Source organism: Drosophila bipectinata, chromosome 2R (genome assembly GCF_030179905.1).
Source record: "Drosophila bipectinata strain 14024-0381.07 chromosome 2R, DbipHiC1v2, whole genome shotgun sequence".
In the NCBI taxonomy this organism is placed as follows: domain Eukaryota; kingdom Metazoa; phylum Arthropoda; class Insecta; order Diptera; family Drosophilidae; genus Drosophila; species Drosophila bipectinata.
This window is the reverse complement of record NC_091737.1, coordinates 14,326,481-14,350,762: the sequence shown is the minus strand read 5'-3', so window position 1 is coordinate 14,350,762 and position 24,282 is coordinate 14,326,481. Positions and strand designations below refer to the sequence as shown.

The 24,282-nt window shown below is 46.2% G+C and overlaps 10 protein-coding genes across 11 annotated transcripts in view; 3 read left to right on the top strand and 7 right to left on the bottom strand.

Moving 5' to 3' along the window:
• pdm3 (pou domain motif 3) overlaps positions 1 to 24,282 on the top strand; it is a 69,838-nt gene that overhangs the window by 17,508 nt on the left and 28,048 nt on the right. For both annotated transcript variants that reach the window (XM_017250575.3, XM_017250574.3), the window contains exon 2: positions 163 to 1,034. In XM_017250575.3, the coding sequence (XP_017106064.2) occupies positions 201 to 1,034 (834 nt within the window). In that variant the 5' untranslated portion in view covers positions 163 to 200. The remainder of the gene's footprint in view (positions 1 to 162; positions 1,035 to 24,282) is intronic.
• On the top strand, positions 10,724 to 11,883 carry LOC108131613 (uncharacterized). Its single transcript, XM_017250580.3, has one exon. The coding sequence runs from the start codon at positions 10,847 to 10,849 to the stop codon at positions 11,798 to 11,800; it is 954 nt and encodes a 317-aa protein (XP_017106069.2). The 5' UTR covers positions 10,724 to 10,846; the 3' UTR covers positions 11,801 to 11,883.
• spaw (spacewatch) lies at positions 11,927 to 13,589 on the bottom strand. The gene has a single exon (XM_017250579.3). The coding sequence runs from the start codon at positions 13,436 to 13,438 to the stop codon at positions 12,083 to 12,085; it is 1,356 nt and encodes a 451-aa protein (XP_017106068.2). The 5' UTR covers positions 13,439 to 13,589; the 3' UTR covers positions 11,927 to 12,082.
• hubl (hug-bell) lies at positions 13,687 to 14,637 on the bottom strand. Its single transcript, XM_017250581.3, has one exon. It carries the CDS (start codon positions 14,627 to 14,629, stop codon positions 13,688 to 13,690), a length of 942 nt encoding a protein of 313 aa, XP_017106070.2. The 5' UTR covers positions 14,630 to 14,637; the 3' UTR covers position 13,687.
• whip (whipple) lies at positions 14,728 to 15,665 on the bottom strand. Its single transcript, XM_070278809.1, has one exon. The coding sequence runs from the start codon at positions 15,502 to 15,504 to the stop codon at positions 14,959 to 14,961; it is 546 nt and encodes a 181-aa protein (XP_070134910.1). The 5' UTR covers positions 15,505 to 15,665; the 3' UTR covers positions 14,728 to 14,958.
• Positions 15,548 to 16,769, bottom strand: LOC108131619 (uncharacterized). The gene is made up of 2 exons (XM_017250587.3): positions 15,712 to 16,769; positions 15,548 to 15,594 (listed from the first exon to the last, which is right to left on the bottom strand). The coding sequence occupies exon 1, from the start codon at positions 16,766 to 16,768 to the stop codon at positions 15,926 to 15,928; it is 843 nt and encodes a 280-aa protein (XP_017106076.3). The 5' UTR covers position 16,769; the 3' UTR covers positions 15,548 to 15,594; positions 15,712 to 15,925.
• LOC108131616 (uncharacterized) lies at positions 17,936 to 18,869 on the bottom strand. Its single transcript, XM_017250584.3, has one exon. It carries the CDS (start codon positions 18,705 to 18,707, stop codon positions 17,946 to 17,948), a length of 762 nt encoding a protein of 253 aa, XP_017106073.2. The 5' UTR covers positions 18,708 to 18,869; the 3' UTR covers positions 17,936 to 17,945.
• Positions 19,238 to 20,185, bottom strand: LOC108131618 (uncharacterized). Its single transcript, XM_017250586.3, has one exon. The coding sequence runs from the start codon at positions 20,045 to 20,047 to the stop codon at positions 19,397 to 19,399; it is 651 nt and encodes a 216-aa protein (XP_017106075.3). The 5' UTR covers positions 20,048 to 20,185; the 3' UTR covers positions 19,238 to 19,396.
• On the bottom strand, positions 20,528 to 22,253 carry LOC138926103 (uncharacterized). Its single transcript, XM_070278807.1, has one exon. The coding sequence runs from the start codon at positions 22,149 to 22,151 to the stop codon at positions 21,237 to 21,239; it is 915 nt and encodes a 304-aa protein (XP_070134908.1). The 5' UTR covers positions 22,152 to 22,253; the 3' UTR covers positions 20,528 to 21,236.
• Positions 22,458 to 23,556, top strand: LOC108131617 (uncharacterized). Its single transcript, XM_017250585.3, has one exon. The coding sequence runs from the start codon at positions 22,650 to 22,652 to the stop codon at positions 23,403 to 23,405; it is 756 nt and encodes a 251-aa protein (XP_017106074.1). The 5' UTR covers positions 22,458 to 22,649; the 3' UTR covers positions 23,406 to 23,556.

Below are 24,282 nucleotides of genomic sequence, written 5' to 3'. Positions count from 1 at the left end.
TATTAAAAGGGGTAAACGAAAATTGGGAATAATGGTTGGATTTTAGCCAAGTTTTCGTATTTATTTTCATTCTTGAATGCTTGTTTTCTTGACTTTTCGTTTAATTTTTAATGCCAGCCAAGGTACTTAACGAAGCCGCTCTTTTTGTTATCCTTTTTCCAGGTGTGGCCCAGGATGCGAACGGGTCAGTGACACGGGACATGGCCGAGGGCTGCGAGGACTCTGCCGGTGCCGCTGAATCCACAACGTCACAGTCACAGTACACACACAGTACGCTGGACAAGATGCTGGGCACTGTTCTCCCATGCGAGGCGGCAATTGGGGCAACACCCGGTGGCAGTAACAGCAGTAGCAACAGCAGCAACATCAACACCGGCGGCGGCAACACCAGCAACAGCAACAACAGCACCAGCGGTGGCAGCAACATTGTCAAGCGGGAGTTCTGCGATGGAAGTTTAATGCCCAGTGCTGGGGCCAGTGTTAACAATAATAATAGCACCATCACCAACAACAACAACAACAACAGTAGTAGCAATAACAACAACAACAATAATAATACCAAATTGCAGGCATTGATTTGCAAAAGCAACACTGCCAACAACAACAATAGCAACAGTAACAGCAACAGCAACAATAACAACAACAGCAGCAGCAGCTCATCGTCCTCGTCGTCGTCCTGCTCCTCATCCTCCTCGTCATCCAGCTCCGCCACCAGCACGCTGACCAGCTGCACCACCGCCGCCGTCGTGCCCTCCAACTGCTCCACGAGTGCCAACAAGTCGCCCGGCTCCGTATCGCCCTACTCCCTCGGCCTCGGCATGGGCCTGGGCCTGGGCATGGGCATCGGAGCGGGTGCGGGTGCCAGCCCGAGTCCGCTGCGCGAGGCCAGTCCGCTGCCCAGCAGCCGGTCGCCCCTGGGAGCCGCCGCCGCGGCCGCCAAGTCGCCCTGCAGTGGAGCAGCTCCAGCTTCGCCGCCGTCGGCCTCCTCCAACAGCTCGTCGCATGTGTTGGCGCTCAACATCAAAACCGAGTCGGTGAGTCGCACAGAAATGCTGAATCTGATTATTTCCCATATCGTATGAGCAACTGCAGATCAGTGGGGGACAGACGCGGTCAAAATAATAGTATTTTTAAGAGAAACTAATCTGAGAGTTCAAACAATATTGCAACTATTCCCATAAGATATTGCATCTTTTTAAGAATTTTTAAAAGCCATTGCTATTATTCTGACTGTATCTGTTCCTTCAGAATTAAATAAATAACACCTTTGTGATTAGCTTGCGTGACACGTCTACCTGTAATAAGCATAACCCGTCGAGTAAGCTTGTCTTTGGTGTTGAAGGTATATTAACCTCTGGTCTCGCTGCGGACGGACATGGTGTCCTCGTGACTCACGTGCCACCCTCACGTTGCTGAATTGTGATTTCTTGGTTGAGTTTAATTAGCATGCTCTCAAGCTCTCGGGCAACGGATCATTAATTAGTCGCAGCTCTTGGACCGGCCTAATCAGTTAGATCGGCCAGCAAGCCGCAGAATGTTGCAACAACGCCAATCAAGGGCAACACCGCCGCCGCTATAGTGCCCCGGGCCGTTGCTCAGTCGTGCTCTAGAATCGGTAAACAACAAAACGGCCAGCAAGAATAAAAGAATAAAACCTCAATTCCGAGCGCGGTCAAAATATTTCTGTCCCAATTTTAATGACCATAAAAAACCGATCACAGAAGGGAAAAAAAGAGACTTTTGTGCAATTGTCAGCAATAAATAAAAATTTCGCATGTCCTCGTCGGTTCGCAGCTTGGTTCTGTTTGTGTTTTTGTTTCTTTTATAAAAAAAAAATAAAGCTTTTTTTTTTTTGGTTTGCTTGTTGCCTTGTGGCACATAGTTAGCCTGCGAAGCAGCAAGAACCAGAAACAATCTGCTGATCACTGCGGGTTCTAATTCTTGTCCGCCAATGGGTCTTTGGGCGATTATTGTCGTTGGCCGTAAAAATGCCTAAGTTATGATTTAGCAAAATAAGGGATCAGCTTGTTTATCTTTTGTTCGTTTCAAACTAAAAAGTGTGTCAAGCAAAATGAAAATAAATCCGAAAAGGGCTGGCACAGTCCCCATAAACAACTGACGACAGCTCCAGAAATGCATGCCTATGGAATTATTTGATAATTTTCCATTTAAATTCCCAATTAAATCAATCGCTTGCCGATTGGTGACCCAATTCTAATGCCAAATCAATTCGCTGCGCAGTCTCGAGTATCTCTTCGACCGCATTTTGTGGCATTTTGGCCGCTTTGTCTCTGTCTTGGTCCTCGTATCCGCTGGATACGATCCCCTCTAATGACACAATCAGCTCACACGATACAGCACGCACACTCTGTCTTATAGAAACACTTACATGCCACCTCCTCCTCCTCCTCCGCTGCCAGCCACTAACAAAATGCTGTAAAAAGCAATTAATAAAAAAATAAAGCAATCAAAATATAAAAAGGAAAAAATAGACAAAATAGAAAAAGGTGCATTTAATTTATGTGCTTGCAGTCAAATGAGTAATCGACTGCGACGTCGAGACAAGCGGCAACAAAGCCGCAACATTTATTGAAAATTAAGCAAAAAACAAAAAAAAAATGTATCTAAAGGAAAAAAGCACAAGCTCAAAGGCAGCAAATAATAAGCGCGAAATAATCAGCACACACACACTCCAGCTTCACAGATTGAGGAAAAATAAACGTATTGGAAAATAAATTGTCTATTGGCAGCACCAAACAAGAAAATCCAGGTGCAATAAAAATCGAATTAGAGGCCAGTGGAAAAAATAAAGTTATAAGTACAAAGCATTTTAAAAAATTAATGTGTCTTGACCAAATTAACAAGACTAACTGATACACTAACTGGTAGATTTTAAAGGAGATTGGTGATACTCCTGGTGCTACATTTTAAAGTCTCCAATACCCTCATACCCTCACTGAAAGTAAATATATTACATCTAATTATGAGGCCTAAGCTGACTACGCAGCTGTGTCCAGTTTTGTTTTTAGTTTTTTTTTTTTTTGGCCAAGAGACGGCGGTGTCTTGAAGGCCTAGATAGCCGCCAACCCGCTGGGTGACTCATAGGCCTCTAATGAGTATCAGCCTGTGGCCAAGCCTTTTGGCCTTTTGCAGCATTTGCAGCACATACACAGCTCAGCTGGTGAAAGTCGTCCACTCTAATTTGAGGCTTACTAATTATAAGCGGATCACAAGCTGTACACGGAGTACTCCTTCTGGGTGGAAAACAAGCCGCGCATGCGCAATGAACCTCCGCGGCGGCGATGGAGTTCTAGTACGTGCGTGCCAAACGGATTTGACTCTTGTGGGTGTTTTTTTCCACCTTTTTTATTTTCTCGTTTTCTGGTGCAGTGTCATCGCGATGATGACGAGGCCTATGCTGATGATGAAGTTTTTATGGCAACCGGTTTCTGCATTTTACTTTAAATGTTGCAAATATTTAAGCGGGATTATCCATACTGCCACGGCCTCTCAGCTCCGTTTCGATGGAAGGCCTGGCCTGGCCTGGTTCTTGTTCTTGTTCTCGCTTGGCAGTGTTCTTGGCCCTGGTTATCGTACTCCCAGCTGTGTTGCATGTAAATCGTTTGTAATTAGTTGAAAGTCTTGACGCGTAAGTGCAACACACAACAACAGCATAAGCAAGAACGGAAAGCCACCAGCGGCAGCAAAAAAAAAATATTAAAGAGGAGCAGGCAATAATTGCTTATTAAATGAATGTTTTGTGCAAAAATTTTTATGACTAACCACGTGAGCGCTAAATTGACTGCAAATGAGCCAAAGATGGCCCATTGTCGGCACCAAAAACGGGGTGGGGCAGGGTAATTTAAATGGTAGATGCATTGATAAATGGCCAGGGCCTCTTAGCGGGCCCTGAGATCTTCGTATGCGGCCAAATTTTAGATGCGTGGTAAGAAAAACTTTTCACACATTATACCTTCTCAGTGTTTAAAGTGCCCCCATAAACTGCACCCTGCACTCCATTGTCCAGTCTTCTGTTTTTTTGTGTGTGGAAGAAAATAAACCCACAAAACCCCAAGACAAGACCCAAATTCCTCGGCAGACATTTTGGTTCGTTCGTTTTTCGTTGATATTAATTCAAAATTAATTGCAAATAAATTACAAAGCAATTTGTGTGTCGAGCTTGTTGTTTGCGGCTTTCGTCTGCTGCGCCAGCAGCTGCATGCAACATTGAAATTGTCAGTGAGTTTAAGTATAAATTAATTATATTGCAAGTCCACGTAATGCCAATAATTATCGGACCAAGTCGACGCAATGTAATAAGTATATGGCAAGTTGATTTTGACGTTGTCTCTGACGTTGGCCCGGCTTTAACTGCTTAACCCTCTCCTGGCTCTTGCCACCAAGCCTTGCCTTAATTTCATTTACGCAAAAACCGAGCGAAAAAATAATAAACTGCAAATGGCAAATTGCCTTCATCTTAATTATGGTGGTATTAAAAAATTATTAACAATGTTTCTGACGTTGTGCCGACAACAACATGGACTGGTTGTTAGCGTATGTAGATCCAGCTTGTGGTTTTAAATATCAACAAATAATAAGGTAATTTCTATTGCGTGATAATGCCATGTAAATACTAAAAATCGATGACTCACAGATGCATCTGCATGTGCATCTGCAAGAATAGATGCACCTATGAATCACAGGATCCCGTCTTTTGACCTTTTCCTTAGTCATATGCCAGATGGGGATCCAAAAAAACTGGTACAGATCAGGACTGACCCCGAACTATCGATGCCATCCCGACTGGCGGGGAGATAAACTGGCCAAATAATTAGCGAAACGCGATTTGGGCCAGTTGCCGGGACCAGAAAGGCCGCCATGGGAGAAAATATAGAAACCATGCCCACTGGCCATATGAGCGGAAAGCTCAAGCCCAGGCTGGAGTTTGGCATTAAAATAAATTTAATATAGCCGCCGCCGCCGCCACCGATCTCCTAGCTTCGAGCCGGTTGGTCCATACCTGAGCCTGAGCCTCGGCCTGAGCCTGAGCCTGAACTTGGCTAAAAAAGAGCTGGGACAGGGGCCTTTCATAATTTGCGAGGGGAGACTAGGAGGAAGCTGCAGGCCAAGTCGCCAGATCGAACTCGAAACCGAGACACTCCACAGACGCTGTGTGGCTGCCTCAACTTGGCTTCAATTAAACCCTGGCTAGTATGTGTTGTGGTTGTGTGTTTGTGTGAGCCAGCAATAGTTAAAGCCAAAAATAGCATTTAAACTCATTAATTTAACGCGTGATTATGACCATGTTTGTAAGAGTACAACTCCGGCTCGGAGTTCGTGGCTTCGACTTGCCTGCTGGAAGTCGTTGAGTCCGGAGTATGAAAAACGTTGCCAAAAGGCATAATATTTGTTGCTTGTGTTATTGTTACCACTCGCTGTTATTTTTGTTGTTTTTGCAATTGATGTTGTATGTAGCTTGGCTGTTGCTGTTGCTGTTGCCTTTGCTCTTGGTTTTGGCATTTATTTTGCGCTTCTTTTGCGGCCCCAAGAGATGAGCGGGTATCGGTTTTTGGCTTTTGAATTGGCCTGGCCAGTTCGTTTCGCGTCGCATTGTCGATGTTTTATGCATCAGCGGGAAAATTCAGGCCGCACAGATAGAAAATTAAGAAATAAAATAAGAGATAAAAAATATTTCCAAAATTAAAGTAAACCACCAACCAACAACAATTTTTATGAGATAGCTTAGGATTGGTATCCTAAAGGTTCATACCAGGTTTCTCCTTTCTTTTAGCTTCTTATTATTTTCCCTTTAATTGAATTTATTTTTCTCTAAGTGCATTTCCCTGAATGCGTCACAAATTAAATGCACATTCGCCTTGGCTTAAGGAAAAAATCCACAAAACAAGCTTGGAAAACCAAAAACATAAAAAAGATGCCACAATTGCGATAATTTTTCTATTTGTTAGCATTGCGTTTTGGCCCCAAAAGAAATTGGCCATGAGCAGACATACCTTTATGGCCCGAACCAAGCGGGAGAGCATTAATTTTTTTATGTGCTCATTGTGGGGCCAAGTCCAATGGCAAGTCTAAGCCAAGTCCAAGTCCGAGCCAGGCTCTTGGCCCGTTTTGTTTATTTAGCCCAGCCATGCAAAGGAGGGCTAGGGAGTAGTGGTTGGGGGTGGGGGTGCCTCTCCTCTACTTGATAATTGCAATGAAATTGCATTCTACTTCCATTTAGCCAAAGGCGCTAATTCGTTTATTATGAGCTCCGTGGGCGGAGCAGGCGGGAGAAGGTGCCGGGTGCAGGTTACTGGGTGGTGGGGGGTCGTAGACCAACTCAGATCCATACCGCAGATGGCATAGAAAATTTCCAAGAAAAATGCATAATTTTCTAGTCTATGGATTGGGTGTGGCACAGATAATAAAAATAGAAATAACAATGGCAATGGCGAACAAGTTTTCTCTCCGATTTTGTTTGTTTAATGAGTTGCTTTCGTGGCTGGATAGTTGGCCAGGCGAAGAAAGGATCAACCTCTAATGTATTGAAAAAAATTAAAATATTTAAAAAAAACATACAATTTATTAAACCAGTGACTTTTGAGAGTAATTAGTCAGCTCCCTAATTGCCACTAATGTGTATGTGCAAAAACCGAGAAGGGCGAACCAAAGGACTTTTCAAAAGTTTGTTGGTGTCATCGTTAGTTGGCTTTGTGTTGTTGCTTTGTTATTGGCAGTGCCAATTAAGTGAAGTTTATGTGCATCAATAAATTATGAGTGTCGCAGCTGACATATGCGACACAGTTCGAGTAAAAAAAAATGAAACCGGGGGCGGAACGGTTCGAGCCAAAAACATTGACGCAAAACTTTTGGCCGAAAAGGACAACGGAAATGTGGTTCTGTCGGCGAGTGCGACACATGTCGCTAAGGTAAAATAGTTATTAGTAAATATATTCAGTACTTTATTTGCATACCGCCCCCGCCACTCCCCCAGCCATCGCACTCCTGCCATGGGCATGTATATTACACATCCGCCGGGTTGTCCGCCAAACAAGCTCGTCTGAGGGTAACTAATGAAACAATTGACGTGCAAAGAGGGACCCGAAAGCCGGTTGATACCCGAACCCAACAGTAGTTGACTGCAATAATTATTCAAGCGCCAAGAACAACAGCTACGTAGCGGCAGGGTACGGTACGGCAGGTGCTGGTTCAGGACCAGGAGCAACATCGTCACCGTAGACAGCAACATCAATACGGTAGAGGAGCAACAGCAGCAGCAGCACCAGCAGTTGCTGGATAGATGGCTATTATGCGCCCAACTTAACCTGTTTTAGTAATTAATTTGGGTATTGTATGTTTTAATTAGTTTAGAAGGCAGTAGTTGCACTAACGGCAAACAGGAGACTCATGTCAGAGTGCCTTTTGTGAATAAAATTTCATTATGAGCATATGTTGCATGAACTAGAGGAGAGAGAGGTTTTAAGTTTATATTTTTTTTTATGGATTTCCTATATCTTTAGAACTAAATTTTTCAGATACCAGTTCACTAGAAACGTGTTATTTTTTTTTCCTTCATTCGTAGTTGCAACCCTTCTGGCCAAAACACGAACAAACACCCCCAACATTACCCGACATAGTCCCGTCATATTCCGGCTAATTACGAGTCGCCTTCAGGGGCGGCCAGAGCATATTTCAAAGTCCGGCTAAATACATTTTTAATTATGATTTTGCGTTAATAATTATGACCTAAGCTAACGGCAGCAACAAAACGAGTTGCAAGTTGCTGTCGTGCACGAGGTTGCTTGACTGTTTGGTGTGAGTTTTGTTGTTCCTGTTGCGATGTTGCTGTTTGTGTTGCTGTTGGTGTGTTGCAGCTCGTAATAGCCTACGATACCCAGCGGAGTCGTCGAATGGTTTAAATTAATAATTACGCGAAAAAGGCAAAAGGCGCAGGCCACGAGGCACCAACAGCGACTGGGAGTCGTCCTTGTTGCATGCATGCCACGGAATATAATTAATGCACTTAATGTATAATTATTTCAATTAAATGATATATCCCCCCTGTATTTTTGCAACCGCGATCGATCCGGTTCTCATCCTTCTCGGCCTAATTGGGTGGGACTGGTAAGAATTAGGGTCGGCCTAATTGGCATTTCGTTTACTGATCACTGATAGACTTTTAAAATGAGGAGCAGGATCAATCGCTGATTAAGAAGCCAAATCTGATTGAAAACCCTTGCCTTCACTTCACTTTACTCGACTTGACTTGGCTTAATTATGCTAATGTCGTGGATAGTGTCATTGCCGTAAATTTCATATGCTAGCTGTGAATTTATATTGACGGCCGATTGGCTTATGGCCTAATATAGCCGAGCACTTAACTTAGTCGCCATTTGTCGCCGGGTGTTAACCAACTGATTAGCCGTCTTTCCCAATCGTGCATTGGTCTCAACTTTGTATGACTTATGATCTCCACCTGCATTACTGTAGTATCTTGGCAGCATAATTTAATGCAAGCTACTAGCCTACCTGGCCACTAATGCACCTTTCTTAATTTGGTTTATTTTTTGTTGGCCGTCAGCAATTATATTGCGATTAGAAAGTTTTTCTTCGCTGGCTTATGCCATTTCATATTTCTCCTGGTGTTTTTGCATGTGCAGAGTGCAATTTTGGAAGGAGTTAGTATGCGGGTTAATGGCATATTTATTTATTATGGCCATTTTGTGCGAATTACGCTCGCGTGCTCAGAAACTTTAGCTTCCCGGTCTCAGGCTCTGACTTCCCCCTTTCCTGGCTTTTCTCTTTCTCTCGCTGGAGCCTAAAAATCGAACAGGCGCCCAGAAATTACTCCTGGCTTTCTCTGCCACAAATTCTGGGTAGCCCACGCACTCTTTTGAGCCACACAAAACTTGGCTGAGAGGACATTGTAGTTGGCAGGAGAGAAACCTCCAGCTTAAGACTGAGACAAAGAGAAATTGGAATGTGGCACGATGAGAGCCAGTTGGGTCAAGAATATCTGATATATAAGTGGCTTTAATAAAATATAGAAAATAGTGCACACGATTTTATCTTTAATAGTATTAGTAGGAATCTTGTATAATTTCCATTAAAATCATGGCAGTGCAACCAATTTAATTATGCCATGTCCAGCAGCTATTTTAGATTTGATTTTCCTGCATGTTTTTTTTTTTAAGTTTTTCCTGCAGATGTTTGTGTCCTGTGGCCCCCTGCCAGGCGGACATCAAAACCCTTTTTCCTCATACCCGAGTATTTTTCATATTTTAATTTAAATTAGAGGGCAACACCCACTAAGCCACTCAGTACTCAGTGGATGATGGCTGCTGCAGACAGTGGAAAGCTGCTCGTAACTCAGTCAGACACTCGCTTCGAGCTTAACGCGCTGATGTATGCTAATGAGCCGGCATTGTCGCCGACTCCGGCTCCGGTTCCGGCTATGTCCCTCCCTCACACTACGGCTCTAACTCGATTGCCGGAGCTGCAGCCGGAGCGCTTCCATAAATATGCATAATGCAATTAACAGCCAAATGTAATTGCGAGCCAGAACAAGAAGGACACAAAAAAAAAAAAAACAAGAGAAAGTTTTCAATAACAGAGAATCGAATAATGAATACCCGGTAGTTATTATAGTTCCAGTTTGTTAACTACTTTCTTTGAAGATATTTGTGTTATTTCTGATAGAAATACTACACAACTCTAAGGATTTTCAATTGATTGTTTAAACTTTCGACTCGGTTGTGCTAACTTTCCATATACCTCGTAGCAACTCTTGGTAGGAGTACTGGCTGCCTGGCATTAGCAGCTGACAAACCACCCGCATGGCATTCACTGTCTCGTCACATCACGTCACTTGGCGCTACATGACAGGCTTTCTTTCTCTTTCCTTGAACGTCCATCCGTCTCTTTTGGTTTGCATATGCCCGACTTTCCCGGACCAACCGGCCAACCTGTTCCCTCGCACATTTTAATTAGGCTATTAAACAATTGCAGAACGCATGTTAGTTAGGCCCGAGCCTGAGCCCGGGCCTCTAGCCTGTCTCTCCTCCAACCAACCAACCAGTTTTCTAGTTGCCAGCGGCTTGTCCTCACAGTTCGCAGTTCCGCCTCAAATCGAATTGAATTGAACCGAAAAATACTTCGAATCTGCCCGGCAAATCTGTGCCAAATTTCGCATAAGCTCTGCCAGCAATTCCAAGCCGAATAACCGTTGCGTGCCTAGGCCCAGTCAACAATTTTGGCTTTTGACTTTGTCTTAGTAAATGCAGTGAGAAAAAATATAAAAAATAATATTATTACTTATTAAATTATATAAATATATTATTTTTTCCTAGATTAATCTGTGAAATAATAAACAATAATCCTATAATAAGCTAGTGCTTCAGATTCTTAGATATTTTCAAGTGTATCTTTACCTCCAACTATTTTTCGGGGCCCGGCTGACTCCGCTGACTTTACTTGACTTGGCCTGGCTGATTGGGCGCGCGTTGTTTTGCATTTCCAGGCCACAAAAGCGACGGCCGGGGCTGCGTAATAAAATGCATTTTAATTTGGCTAAATGTTCAATTAAATTTAAACATGCGCAGTCCGCTGTTCGCCTGTCGCTCCGCCATCTCGGCCGAAAAGTGAGTTGCAACCGAAGTGAATGGGCCGGTGACAGGACCCTCTTCCGAATCGACAGATTTTAAACAGTCCTTGGATCAGATGTCAGACTTTTAGTTTTTATCAGAAAAAACAGTATTAGCACCCTCCACTCAAAAACAAAAAACACAAAAAAATTGGAAAATTTTAATTGAAAAATTCTGGTAAAAAATTAAAGACGAGCTTTTTGGAAATGTTTTGGGCTACCCTCAGCAAAGCCTTCACCAGGCGACAGAACTCCTCGGCATCGGGATCTGGTGGTCCACCAAAGAAGCCATCGGGATCCAGTGATGCGCCAAAGCCACCGGGATCTGGTTTTCCGCCAAAGCCGCCGGGACCAAAGAAGCCACCAAAGAAAAAGGTCGAGTGCAAGACTCGGACGATGTGCAATCCAGCTGCGTACTGCGCCGAGTCCGAAAAGTTCGTCTCCATGTGGGAGCCCCCGAAGAACCGCCGCAAGCCGTATCCCTTCGTGGTCAGACGCTCCAATGAGCTCTGCTGCGAACCCAACTGCACCAAGCCGCTGCCCTCGTTCGATGAGCTCTACTACTGGCCCTCGTGCAAGGACAGGCAATACCCGCGGCACTGGGTGGAGTGCCCGCAGTTTATGATGCGCGTGAAGAAGGTCTGCGCCTACGACAAGCTGGAGGCCCTCTCCCCGGCCCGTCGCTCTGATCCTCGGCGCGAACGTGTCGTGGGCCAGTCGAATCTATCTGGATGCTGCCCCCATCTGGCGCAGCTGGCCCGCTGCATAAAGGGCCGTAAGCCCCCGTCATGCTTCAAGGCCAAGACGCCCTCTTGCTGCCGCAAGCTGTGCGCTCCCGTGCCCTCCTGGTCCGAGTGCAAGAAGCCTCCGCTGGCCAAGAAACCAAGCCGTCCGCTCGAGTGCGAGTGCAAGCGGGCCATTAGTCTGTGCGAGGTGGAACGTGGTCGCGTGTACGCTCTGAAGTATGGAGAGAACCATGTGTGTCCTGCCGCGATCAGGAAGTACAAGGAGAGGCTGGCCAAAGAAGCCAAGAAGGGGAAAAAGGGCAAGCACGGAAAACGGAAGAATAAATCGACCAAGGATGCCATAAGGGATATATGTAGGAAAAGCAAGAAAGACCGCAAGAAACCAAAGAAAGGCGCCCAAAAAAAAAAAAAATAAATTCTAAATCTAGTTATACATTTCGACGACTTGACTGGATGACCGCTATAGCCAAATGGCTTTACAACTAAAATTCCCCGGAGTTTCCATTAAATGGAAGACCTCTTTGGAAGAAAAGCAAACAAATTGGAATCATTTGAATTATTTTAATGTCTCAATAGGGTGGAGGGTATTACTCATATACGGCATTAATATTTTTTTAAAACCTTTTCAGGTTTTATTAAGAAGTTACCAGGCAGACTGCAAAACTTTAGGGAGGACAGCTTTTAGATCAATAATAGTTCAAGTACTTTCAGTTGGCTTGGCCATTAGAATGGTAGCCACATATTGGTTATTTCCTTCCTCTAAATTGTTTAAGGCCTGCCTCAAAGCCAATCTCATTAAATACCGCGACTCGGCCTCCGGAAGTTCCGCCCAAACGTTGTAACTTTCGTCCATAAACGGATTCACTTCATCCACAATAGTGTCAGAGCCTTTTATAGTGGCTTCTTGGTTGTAGGCCTTGAAGCTAATACTGCGTTTTGGCTCATCCACTGGCACTATGATGGTCTTGAATGGTCTGTAAGTATGGATTTCTTCTTTAGGTTTCTTCTGATTTTGGTGGCCGGCCTTCTTGGTTATCTGACGATTCTGTTTTGCGGGAGGATACTTCGATTTATCATCCGAAGACTCGAGAGATCTGGCCTCTGAGGTGCAAACCGCCTGCCTTTTGCCAACACCCGGATCATGTTCAAGTAGACACGATTCCTGGTCCATTTCGTACGCGGAGATTGAGGGAGTTTTAAAATCCTCAATAAGAGGGTCAGCGTCTTCATCGGTTATTTCATAAACTTCAGATGTAGAATCTTGGAAATCGTCTTCCTCGGCTTCCAGGCGTTTAGCTTCCTCCAACTCTCTAAAGACAGGCAGCTTTTTCAAAAGATTTATAACCTCATGTGTTTGAAAAACCTTCCCAATTTCTGCGTCCTCAGAATTATATTCCTCTAAGAGGTCTTTTAATGAACAGGTTTCCGATTCAACAGGCCCTGATCCTTTTTGTGGATGAAGAAAACCCCATGAAGCACTCTCAGGCCCCACATAATAGGGCTTACTGTTTAGGTTAGCAATCGCAGGATTGTCCGATGCCTCCAGGGTTCTCAGAAGATCAGATATCTCGCGTATTTCTTTAATCATTTCGTTCAAGTTCTCATGGACGTGGGCGATAAACTGAGGATCCGGTTCGTTCGAATTGACTTGTTCGGCCAGACGATTCCGTAAAGACCGCAGGGGCTGGCTGAGAGAATCCTCTTGCTTGGGAATGGAATTCTCGGCAAATTGGTACAAACCCACTTCAGATTCATTGGCTTGGGCATTTTCGTCTAGGGTGTTGGCTTTAAAGTTCCATGTGGCCGTCATATCCTCGTCGTTTCCATCAGGGACATCAGGATTAGTAGTTTCTTTTGAATTCAGATCCGTATGGACGAATAGATCGAAGCTATCGACATTGAATTTTCCGCGTCTTCGGTTTCCACTACGAGAGCTGGATCGTGATGCTTTATCGGAGTCATCCGACCGCCAGCGAATAATATGCAAAGTCCTGAAGCGGAGCGATCCGGAAACAAATCGCGACATCCTTCCGACAGCCGTTAGACGAGACATCTTTGAATTTTGTATTTTTTTTTGTTTAGCTTGGTGTTCCGGAAGTTAGTTCAAATGTTTTCGTAGTGAGTTACATATCTGAAATGGGCTCCAAATATCCAAGACTGCTGTGATTTGGAGAAAATCTGCAATCACCGGGAGACCATATCATAAGTGGTAATATTGGCTTCCGGTGATTACAAGTTTTCCGGGGACTGTGCAAAGTCCTTTGCTTTAAGAATCAAATCAGAGGACTCTTCACAGTTGGCATTAATCGAATTCTTGAGAAGCCTGGGGACACTTGGGACAGGGGCAGAGGGCGATTCCATGCTTGGCCATATGGGCGGCGTGGGAAAACCTTTCGCACATGAGGGGCATTTGTCTGCATCTGCACTCGGGCGGACGCTCTGGGATGACGGCTCGGTCCTCCTGCACGCACTCGGAGAAGCTGGGAAACGGACACTTGATCTTCTTGCAGCCGGATGAAACTCGGACGATGTGGCAGGATGGGGGAATCCGAGCCGCGCGGCAGCAGGGCATTTGAAGTCGCTGACATCCCTTGGCCTTGCGATTTATGCAATCCATGCGACTCTTCTCCTGATCCATGCTGCAAGCGGAACGCGGGCAGATCGGCAGGTTGCGGCGCAGGACCTGCGGCGGCACGGCGTCGCACCAGCAGCACACCCGCTTGGGCACCATCCGGGGACAGCACTCCCACCAGGTGCGCTGGTAGGTGCGACACTTGTCCGAGGGCTTGTAGTAGAGGACGTCGAATCGCACGTCCTCGCACTTGGGACAGCAGTGCTCTGGGTAGTGCCACAAGTACTCGGGTCGCTTATCCTTCACATCCTTGTAGCTCTCCCACATGGAGACGAAGGGATCGGGCCTTGGCTTGAAGTCCTTGCTGCGGCCGGACTTCTCGCAGGGGCTCTTCGAGATGCGCGTATTCACGCAGCAAGGATATCGGGGCTTCTTGCAGTAGCTCTCGTTGCACGATTGCACGGGAGGATCCGTAGGACTGCACGGAGGCCCCTTCTGATTCTTGCATTGTTTGTCCCTGGACGCCGGACAGTCAATCGGCTTCCGGTAGTCGGTCTTGTCCTTTTTGAAAAAGGCCTGGCTGGTACAAATGTCCTTTACCGGAACAACGAGTGCCGGGAGGGACCGTGGCTGCAGAAGCCTCTTGCTCACTGAGCTGAGATAGCTAAACATGGCTGGAGATTTTGAATTTGGTCTCCTTCTCGTAGAGATTTATTTCCAAAACGTAAGCCGAGAGAGTAGTGTTTAAAATCTGAGATGTCTTGAAAAGGTTATGCTGTCATTACGTATCTATTTCGGCTACTCAATAGCTTATTAAGCCCTGATATAAAAAATCCATGATCTTTTGACACGAAACATATTTAATACATTGATAACTGGTCCCAACTCGGATAACTGCTGCCCCACTCATTTGCAACTCTGCCACAAATCACATTGAAAGATTTGTGACTGAGCTGCACCTGAGTTTGGCAGCAGTATCAGGAGGACCCACTAGTGTCCAGTTAGTAGCAGTCCCTATACAGCTTTTGGCCATCGAATGTAGGGGCGTTCGGTCCGAAGGGTTTCCTGGGAGCGTTCTGGGTACTCTGGTTCTTAAAGAGGCTGACCAATGATGGTCGGTAGTGGGTAGACCTCTGATCTCTCCAATCCCCCAGGCCGATCGATGTGTCGGTATTCGACGGAAAGCTCCCTCGGACACGTCTCGTCCCGCTACCGGAGCCCAGGATGGGAAGGCAGGACGGGGAGCCAAGTGCCGCCTTGCGTCCGCGCTGGAACCGATTGCCAATGCCGGTATTGATGCCGCCCAACTGATGCCATCTGCCGACGAATCTGGACTCGCCGGCGGGTGCCGCCAATTTCTTGCCCTGGGTGGCGGTGGTCAGCGGCTTCAGGTAGGCCATGGTGGCCTCGGACTTGGGCAGGGGATTCAGTACCCGGGCGGCGCACTGCGAGTGGTTGCGTACCACCGGCGGCTGGGCACGCGCGTATCGGACCAGCAGTTTAGTGAGGCGCTCGGCACAAATTGTGGCCAAAACGGAGGCAGCCATTGTCGATCCTCTCGAACTGTCGCTGGTGTCTTCTTCTGCTCTCTAAATGCTTTCTCTGGTTTGTTTGAATGAAAACGTTTGATTTGGAAGCTATTTGGTTGATAAAAAAAAAAGTTGCACGCCGGAATAAGTAAATCGGAACGGGTGGGGTTGTGTGAAATTAATGGCAAGGCCATAGCTATGGAATTTTTAGAAATATTGACTTACCGCTGAGAAAAATAATCCAAGTGGTACGATCCTTGAAAAATAACAATATCATAAGAGTTGAAAATAAGTATTTTAATGTTCAATGGATTCTAATAACTGGAATGCTATAATTTTGAGTTTTAAGTCATGACTTTCTGGGCAAGACAGTAACGACAACTAGTCTTTACGGTCTTGCCCAGGAAGTCAAAAGTTATGCTGGAATTTGGGTCTCCGGCTAGACATGCTTTAGCTTCAGGATCTCCATCCTCTTGCCCGCTCTGAGGGCCACACACAGGGGAATGGGCTTGGGACAGAAGCATTCAGTGGGTCGGCGTGGGCGGGCCCACCTTCGGCGCAGCTCCGAGAACGAGGGATAGGGGGTGCGCAGCTTGGTGCAGCCGGAAGAGCGCTTTATACCCCTACAGTGCACTTCGCAACGCGCCGGCCTGCAACAGGGCCAGAAAGTCTTGGTACACTTGCCTGCTGGATCCTGATCGTAGTGCACATCGGAGCAAAGTCTTTTAAGCCTTTGGTAGTCCTGCTCGCATGCTGTTTTGGGGCACTCCTCCTTGATGCGGTAGAGAACCTCTGGCGGCTTTATGCCGTCCAAGCAGCACACCTTTTTTATGCGCTGGCGCAGCGGCGGACACTCCACCCAGGTGCGCTGGTAGCACCGGCACTTGTTCGACGGCGTGTAGTAGATGGCATCGAACCGCGGAAGCATATCCGTACAGTAAGGTTGCTGATCAGTGCGGCACGGTGGCTCCCACATCGATCGGAAGGGTTCTTCCGGCTCTTTGGGAATCTTTTCCCTTCTCCTCTGACCAGCGCATGGATCTCGGTGGGCCGATCGCAAAATACAGCACTTCTCCACCAACTTTTCGTAGTTGTCGAGGAACTTCTCACGCGGCAGCTCGCGGTTTATCACATTTCTGGCCCCTGGGCAGCCACTCGTGGTCACATGATGGCACATGGGATCTGCATCGATGCATGGCGGATCAGGAAAGGAAGGCACCTTGCAGGCTAGACCCCTGCATACTGGCCTGCAGATAAGGCGGAGGGCTGACTGCAGCTTCATAATTTGGGAGCAAATTTTGAATAGAAACCAGAAAAAAAAAAATTAAAAACTCAGGGGTTTTCATAGAAGGCCTCGGAGCATCTATCCTAAATGCCAAGTCCAAGAAGTCCTACTCAATGGTGAGCAGATGGGATTCTCCATAACCATCTCCTTTGCCAAGTTCCATTACCATGGGAAGCGCATGCGGGGTCTGAAGGGAGTGAACCCTATAAAGGGCCTACTGCAGACTTTTCTAAGTCTACCCCGTTCGTGGTAAGCGGTCCAGGCGTCGCACATGCTGGCCGGTGCCCCACAGAAGCACTCGGTGGGGCAGTCTTTGGGCATCAGGTGCCGGCAGGCCTCCGAGAAGCTGGGCATCGGGGTGACCTTCTTCTGACAGTTGGTGGGCCTGCGAATTATAAAGCATCTGGGCGGAGTACGACCTGGTCGGCAGCCTGGCCCCATAAGAGTGGCCTTGCAGAGGAGGGACATTTGATGGAGGTGCTTTTCGATGGCCGTGGGAAGAGCCTCGGCCGGGGGGTGCGGTCGCCGCTTCCCCGCGGGATAATACTCGGGATCCGGGCAGCAGTAGGGCTTGGGACGCAGCCAAATAAGTGGACACTCGGCCCAGGTGCGTTGGTAGCGACGACTCTTGTCCGACGGCTTGTAAAGTGTTGCATCATGCTTTATTAAGTCGCACTCCGGCTCGCCTTTGCTCCGCGAGTAGATTTCTTTGAGGCGTTGGGGATATTCCTTCTCCAAAAAGTTTGCTGAGAGACTCCTGCCAACACACTTGTTTTCCTGCGTCGGCCAAGGACATACACCTTTTCCTGTCATGCAGGAGGCTATCTCCTTTTCACGCACCTTGCAACATTCGCCCGAGCTGGCATCGTAGTTGCCCCAATTGTACAGGCTCCTGCTGCTTCTGAAGAGGGTATGGATCTGAACCGGATGGAGGCGAAGCTTTCTGGTGAACATGATGTTAAAATTTTGGCAGGTCTTGACCGAAAGTGTGGAAAATAAAATTAAAACTAGTTGCTGGAGATCTGACACGTCAGCAAAGGGACCCCTGTCCATCAACCATATTATAGAATAGAGCTGTTTGCTGTTTTTTTTTATTTAAGAAAGAATTTTGGATTTATAGTGGTACAGATTTTCAAGTACAAGACCCTAAACTGAGTCGATCACGGGGGACAATCTACGACTTTCTCATTCTAAAATGATTCCATACCTCGCACATGGAGGGTGCAGGCTGAATGCAGAAGCATTCGACGCGTTTCGCATCTGGACTTTTTTCTTTGTCGCAGTCCGAGAAGCAGGGGTACTTGGTCCGACGCCTGATGCACTTCGACATTGATCGTCCAGGGTAACATTTACCGGATAGGGCTGGCTTGCAGAAGGGCAGCCGGACCTTGGGGCAGGACCGAATTTCCTTTTTTTTACAATCTGCCAGCCCCAAGTCCCGGCTGCCCGACGCAGAGGTAGCACATGACCCCGATGTCATGGTTTTACGGGGTCGCCGTTTAAACACGATGGGCTTTTGCGTACACACGGGCTTTCTCTTGGGCTTACTGAGAATACATTCTTTCCAAGTCCTTTGATATTTGCGGCTTAACTTGTCGGAAGGCCTATAGTACATGGCATCTGCTGACGGATATCTATCGAAGCAGGGATCCGCGAGACAAAGCTTGCCGGCATCGATGAAACTATGAACCTTGAACTCTGGATCGGAGCGACACTTGAACTCGGTGCGACGCATCGCCATCCAGCATATATCTTCGGGGTTTCTTTTGGTTGGATCCGGGCTCTTTCTCTTCTTCAGATCCTTCCTCACTTTTAGCATCGGATAGTCATCTTCACTTTTCGACATAGAAGCATTCCGCATATATTTATTGGACCAGGCGCTGCAGGACAATATTATGGACGGCATATTGCCCACGGTTCTCTTCATCACAAACATGTCTACCGTGTTATAGAATTCCAAACCAACCGATGCTCAATACTAACTATTAGTCGTACAAGTTTTGAAATCAATAGGAAAAAAAAAAGAAAGCCAAAATAGAGTTACAAGATAATTTTCATCGTGAGCATCGGTTGAAGTCCGAAAAATAACTGATTGTCAAAGGATTTCAGTTGATAAAAGTCAAGATATTTAATGACAGTTTTACAAAAGCCCACTTGCAGCATGGTACAATAATATTGTTCAATACATAATTATTTAAAATATAATTGTACCATGACTTGTAGTACGTTGCTATATAAAACAACAGACAACCCATTGTCAACCATTAGGATATAATTAGCTTCCCTTCTCTTCCTATGCTAAATAACTATTTAGTTATACCAATTTTTAGATGTATATTATACATACAATATTATATTTTTCATTAATTGTTTATATATTAACCATATAATTTCTAATCAGTTATTTTAAAAAGTATTAATAGTCCCCTTTATTGATCCCAAATTTCAGAACAAGCCATTATAATATTTTTTTATATATGTAGTCATTTAATTCACAGTATAGATTTAATAGCACTAATGTAGCAACTAATTTTGGGTTGTAAAGATAAAATTTAACAACTGGTCGACGATTTTGTGCAAAAATTTAAGCTTAATTTTGCCATCATGCTATGCGGGGCAGACTGATCAGACAAGGTAGAATCCCTCCTGTCCAATGCGATCGGAGAACACCTCTGCCTCGTAGTGTCGCATCTTGTTCTTCCTTTGATCCGAAAGAAATTTCGATATGAATTCGCTGGCTGGTATTGTGATCTTCTGGAGGCGTCTAGGACCCACAGGCTTCATGATCATGGCATTGGCTGTACTGGAGTCGATGCTATCTCCAGTGCCTGCGCCATCTGAGACGGCTTCCGAAGCAGAAGTGGCATACTGGAATCCGCGCCTCGCTGACTGGGAGGAGGAAGGGCCAGTGCTGCTAGGTGAGCGGTTGTCATCCCAGCGCGACATATCATCCTCCTCCATCCTGTAGGTGTGCTCCTGTCGCGTTTTCTGGGCATACTCGCGGTCGGTCCGGCTCCCAGGCCTATTTTGGGTCCTTTGGCTTTGGCTCCTTTCGCTTCCACTGTCCTCGCGGCGACAACTTGGCTCCTCTTGCGGCTCCTCCGTCATATACTGTTCTGCCCAGGTTTGTTGGTAGACGCGCTCTCGGTAGCTACCAGGCTTATAGTACATATCGTCCATCCGGAGCTGCTTCATGCCCCGCGATAAGACCGGCCTTGTACATTTCAGACTGGAGAACCTGCAGCAATTGCATACCAAAGCCCTTGACGAATTCATAACTGAATTGTAGAATTTTGATTTCACAAAAAAATAATATTTAAATTCCAGAAGTTCCAAAAAAAAAGAAAGGAAAAAATAAATAAATAAGCTAAGCGCGAAATGAAACTTGGTTGTTATAGGTGTAGAATAAATTTGGAACTGAATCAAAATTTGGAAGAAACTTCCTATATCTACGTTTAGAAGTGGAATTCATGGGTTGCTGGGTTTTGAAACAAATCACAGTTTTATCGAGAATTTTGGAAGAATTTGATAATCAAAGTAGTCTGTGGAATTTACTTCAAATTTGACAAAGCGTGTGCGACAATCCTGGCATCCGTAAAATACCATATATACAAAATAGCTTTTCTTGATGTCAATTTTTGACCACAAAGCTTAATCTTGGGAGCCCCTACAAAAACTTTAAATAGAAAAGGCAACTGGAATCTCTACGATATCCATTATCCTGAAAATAGTTCCCCCAAAAATAAAAGCAAACAATTTTAACCATTTGGGCTCTTTAATTTCTCAAAAAGATTATACTTGGATGGAGCCATAAAAGTGGTGGCTAGATAACTGATTTTTGTTCGCCTTCGCAAACAACACCTAGCCTTCCAGCGCTACCATCGCCAAGATACACATAATGAGTCTTTGTCCTGTTCAGTCTTCAGTGTTCCTGTTCATTTAAAATTTGGCAGCGTAATGAATGTCAACCTGCGAGATTCCCAATGCACCGGGTGTATTCAGCACTTGTCGAAATCCCAGCAATCGCACTCCTTGGATGGTTTTGGATCAGTTGGCTTCCGCTTGCATTCCGAGTAGCTGGGGAATGGTGTTGGCACTTTCGAGCAGTTTTTCTTTTTGGAAGATCGCTTGCAACTGCGTTCCGGTTTTCCCTTTCCTTTGGATTTTGACTTGGAAGTGTTATCACATTTTGAAGGGGTAGAGCAGTCACCAGAGCTCGAGCAGCGGGTAGTAACGATTGGCATAAGGCTTCTGAGCATATACTTTCCGAAAGGTTTCAGCAGCATGTTAAATTTTTGAAATGGTATTAGACGATCAGGTTTGTTGACACAGATCACTGTTTATGTTTGGAGATAGATAGTTCTGGAAGGTAACTTGAAATAATTTTGGTGCGAGCGGTAGAGGGACTCCGATCGAACTGTCAGCCTTTGTCCATTGCCTGCTATGAATGTTCCGTCGTCGCCTCCTAGACCTCACCGCATTTAATTGTAGGATCTTTTCCCCTGGCAATCCGGCGACGCAACTCGGCCCACATCTCGCAAGCCATTGGAATTCGCAAGCACTGGCACTCGACCGGTGGTGACTCGTTAAGTGCCTCCTTCTTGCATTCGGAGAAGCTCGGATACGGAGCTTTGATCTTCTTGCACTTGGATATCGTGCGGTTGAGCTTACAGCTGGGGGGGTTACGGACTGGCTTGCAACAGGGCAGGACCCACCGGGGACACTCCAGCTTTTCCGCCTTCTTGCACTCCATCGGGTTGAGCATCGGCAACGATGGACGGGCCGTGGCAGCGGGCACCTTACGCTTTCTACGGCAGCGCTTCGGTTTCGAGCTCCTCTGGTAGATACAGACCTTCCTGGGCTTGATGAGCAGCCGCGGACACTCGTTCCAGGTGACCTGGTACTCGCGCTCCTCTTTATTCGATACACGGTAATGCTTGATGTCAAGACGGGCGGGCACATAACACTTTTTCTCATACTCGCACCCGGGAACGTACCACATCGATTGCATCTTTAGTTGGTCCGGCGTGATCAACTTCTTCTTGGGCTTTTCCTTGGGCTCCTTTTTCTTCTTGCCTTGACCCTGTTGGCAAATGGTGCCCTTGAAGCGGGCAGGACCGCAGCTGTTAGCCGATTTCTTCTCAGATTCGCACTGCCTTGGTTCCGGGCATTCCGGCGGCTCACTACCCTTCTTGCCACTGCTGTAGCGCCGCATCTGGATAGGTTGGAGGATGCTAGGGAACTGCCCCTGGCGCAACAGGCCAGTATTCTTAGCCCAGTCCCCCTTGAACTGGGCACAGGCATTCATCAGAGACTCTATGCACGGCAACATGCTTCGGTTCACCAGCGAGCGACACTTCAGACGCAACATTTGAAACATTTTGAAAATTTTTGTGTTTTTTTTTAACAAATTTTGTTTAAAAGAGCCAAAAAGGTCCGAGAAAGTACTAGGCCGAGGACTGAACGTAGACTGAAGCTATTCAGTACGTTAGTGTCTGAGCTGAAGTCAAACGCCAACTAGATGTTCGATAATTTCCATAGCTTACTCGTTTTTCTCTAGCCTATAATACCATAATTCATAAAGAACTTTCCAGAAATAATACAACACTTGACAATTAAAACAACATTTTCCTAAAAAGCATGCCTTGAAATGGAGTTCTAGTGCTCCAGGGAGATGTTGCTTTCTGTACAGCTCAGTTCGTCTCAGATTTTTCTAAATTAAACATCGGCTCCATGAGCTGAATTGTTTTTTCGGTTAAATATTTTAGTTAGGAATTTTCAAAAAAAAGGTATTTGTTCGGTTTCGGAGTTTTTTCTTTTCGTTGTTGTTTAAATATATTAGTAATTATTCGGTACGAATCTGAGAAGCACCCTAAAAATGTCAATGTTGCGCAGTGTACTAATGGGGGGAGCACGGGCCTGCCTTCTTCCAAGTGCCGCAACGAAGATGGTGTCGGTGCGTGGATACGGCAAGACTCCGGACCATAATCCATCGCCGAAGTGCAGTGATGCCAAGGAAGGGGGCTGCGGCAAGTTCCATGGCTGCGGAGATCCACGCTACGAGTCAAAGAACCGCAAGGTGGTGGATAACGATCCGTTTCAATTTCATCATCTGGTCGCTTTGCCGGACGAGTGCTGCGATGACCCCTGCTTCGATCGTTTCCCTCCATTTGACCAATGCTATTACAAGATATCTGACAAGGCCAAGCGCCATTACCAGGTGACCTGGGTGGAGTGTCCGCCCATCCAGATCAAGCCCAAGAAGATATGCTGCTTCGAGAAGGGCATTCGTCCGCCAATCCCGCGCCGCAAGCGCAAAGCGTTCAAGCCGGATGAATGCCGCGTGGAGCCTGAGTGTACAGTTGCCGATGGTCCCTGTCCCAAGATTAAGCTTCCCGGCTGCAAGCCCGTTCGGAGTTCCGTATTTTGCACCCTCACCCGAAGAGTCACGCCGTGCACAAAGGTCAAGGCCCCATACCCCGCCTTCTCTGAGTGCCGACGTTCTAAGATCCGCCCTCCTCGTCGTATTGAGTGCAACTGCTTGGCCATTCCGTCACAATGCGAGCTGGTCCGTGAACTTAAGTCTCGGGAGGGCCGTCCTCGGAAGGGCAACTGTGGTGGTAGCGGTCTCTAAGCGGTCTTGATTGTCCTTCGCCGAGTGTCGATGGAGTATGTACTGAGTTAGCGAACACAACTATGAATTCCGGAACTGATCCAACAACTGTCACCTCAATAGAACCACCGGAAATATTCCAACTAAAAAATAAACCGATCTTTTCGACCAATCTTGAGGGTTTTTTCTTTCGGTGTCTGGGGCTGTTGCTACTACTTAGCTATGGTAATTCAAAACGTTTGCCCAACTGCGGATGAGTATGCAAAATGTGTGTCCGGAGGGCGGGGAGCTGACGACGAAGCACAGCAACTGCGTGCCATATTAAAGTCGCTTTATAGCAAATTACCAATTCAGATATATACGGGTACACACAAATCAGTTATACCCGGCATCTATCAGCATATTCTCCTGATCTTTTTTTTTCTCGTTTTTGGCTTTTTGTTTTTTTGTTTTTTGTTTTTTTTTTTTGAATGCATACAGGCCGTCACATTTATTCGCGTTCGAGTTTGATGTACGATCCGAAATGCATGTGCATAATCAAAAGGGGAGCGGAAGAAACGCTTCTCCCAAAGACAATCGAAATCCAAAAGACATCGAAGGCATCCCCATGGCCCAGCTGCAGACATAATTGATGGATAGCCGGCTGACTGAGCCGACTGACTGCAAAAATGTTCTGGTCGGATCCGAAAAGGGGATTCGAGTCTTTCGCCTACCTCTGTCTAAATAATGATGTCGCATTATTTATGCCGCTGCTGATTTGCATAGGCAAGGCTGAGGAGCTTGGCTAAGAAACCGAAAGGTAAGACGATTTAGAAGGGGGCCTGAGTGGAAGGATGTGGAGTGGTTGCGTTGCCCCTGGGCAATGTGTGCGCTTTCTTTAATAAATGTTTAATTTATA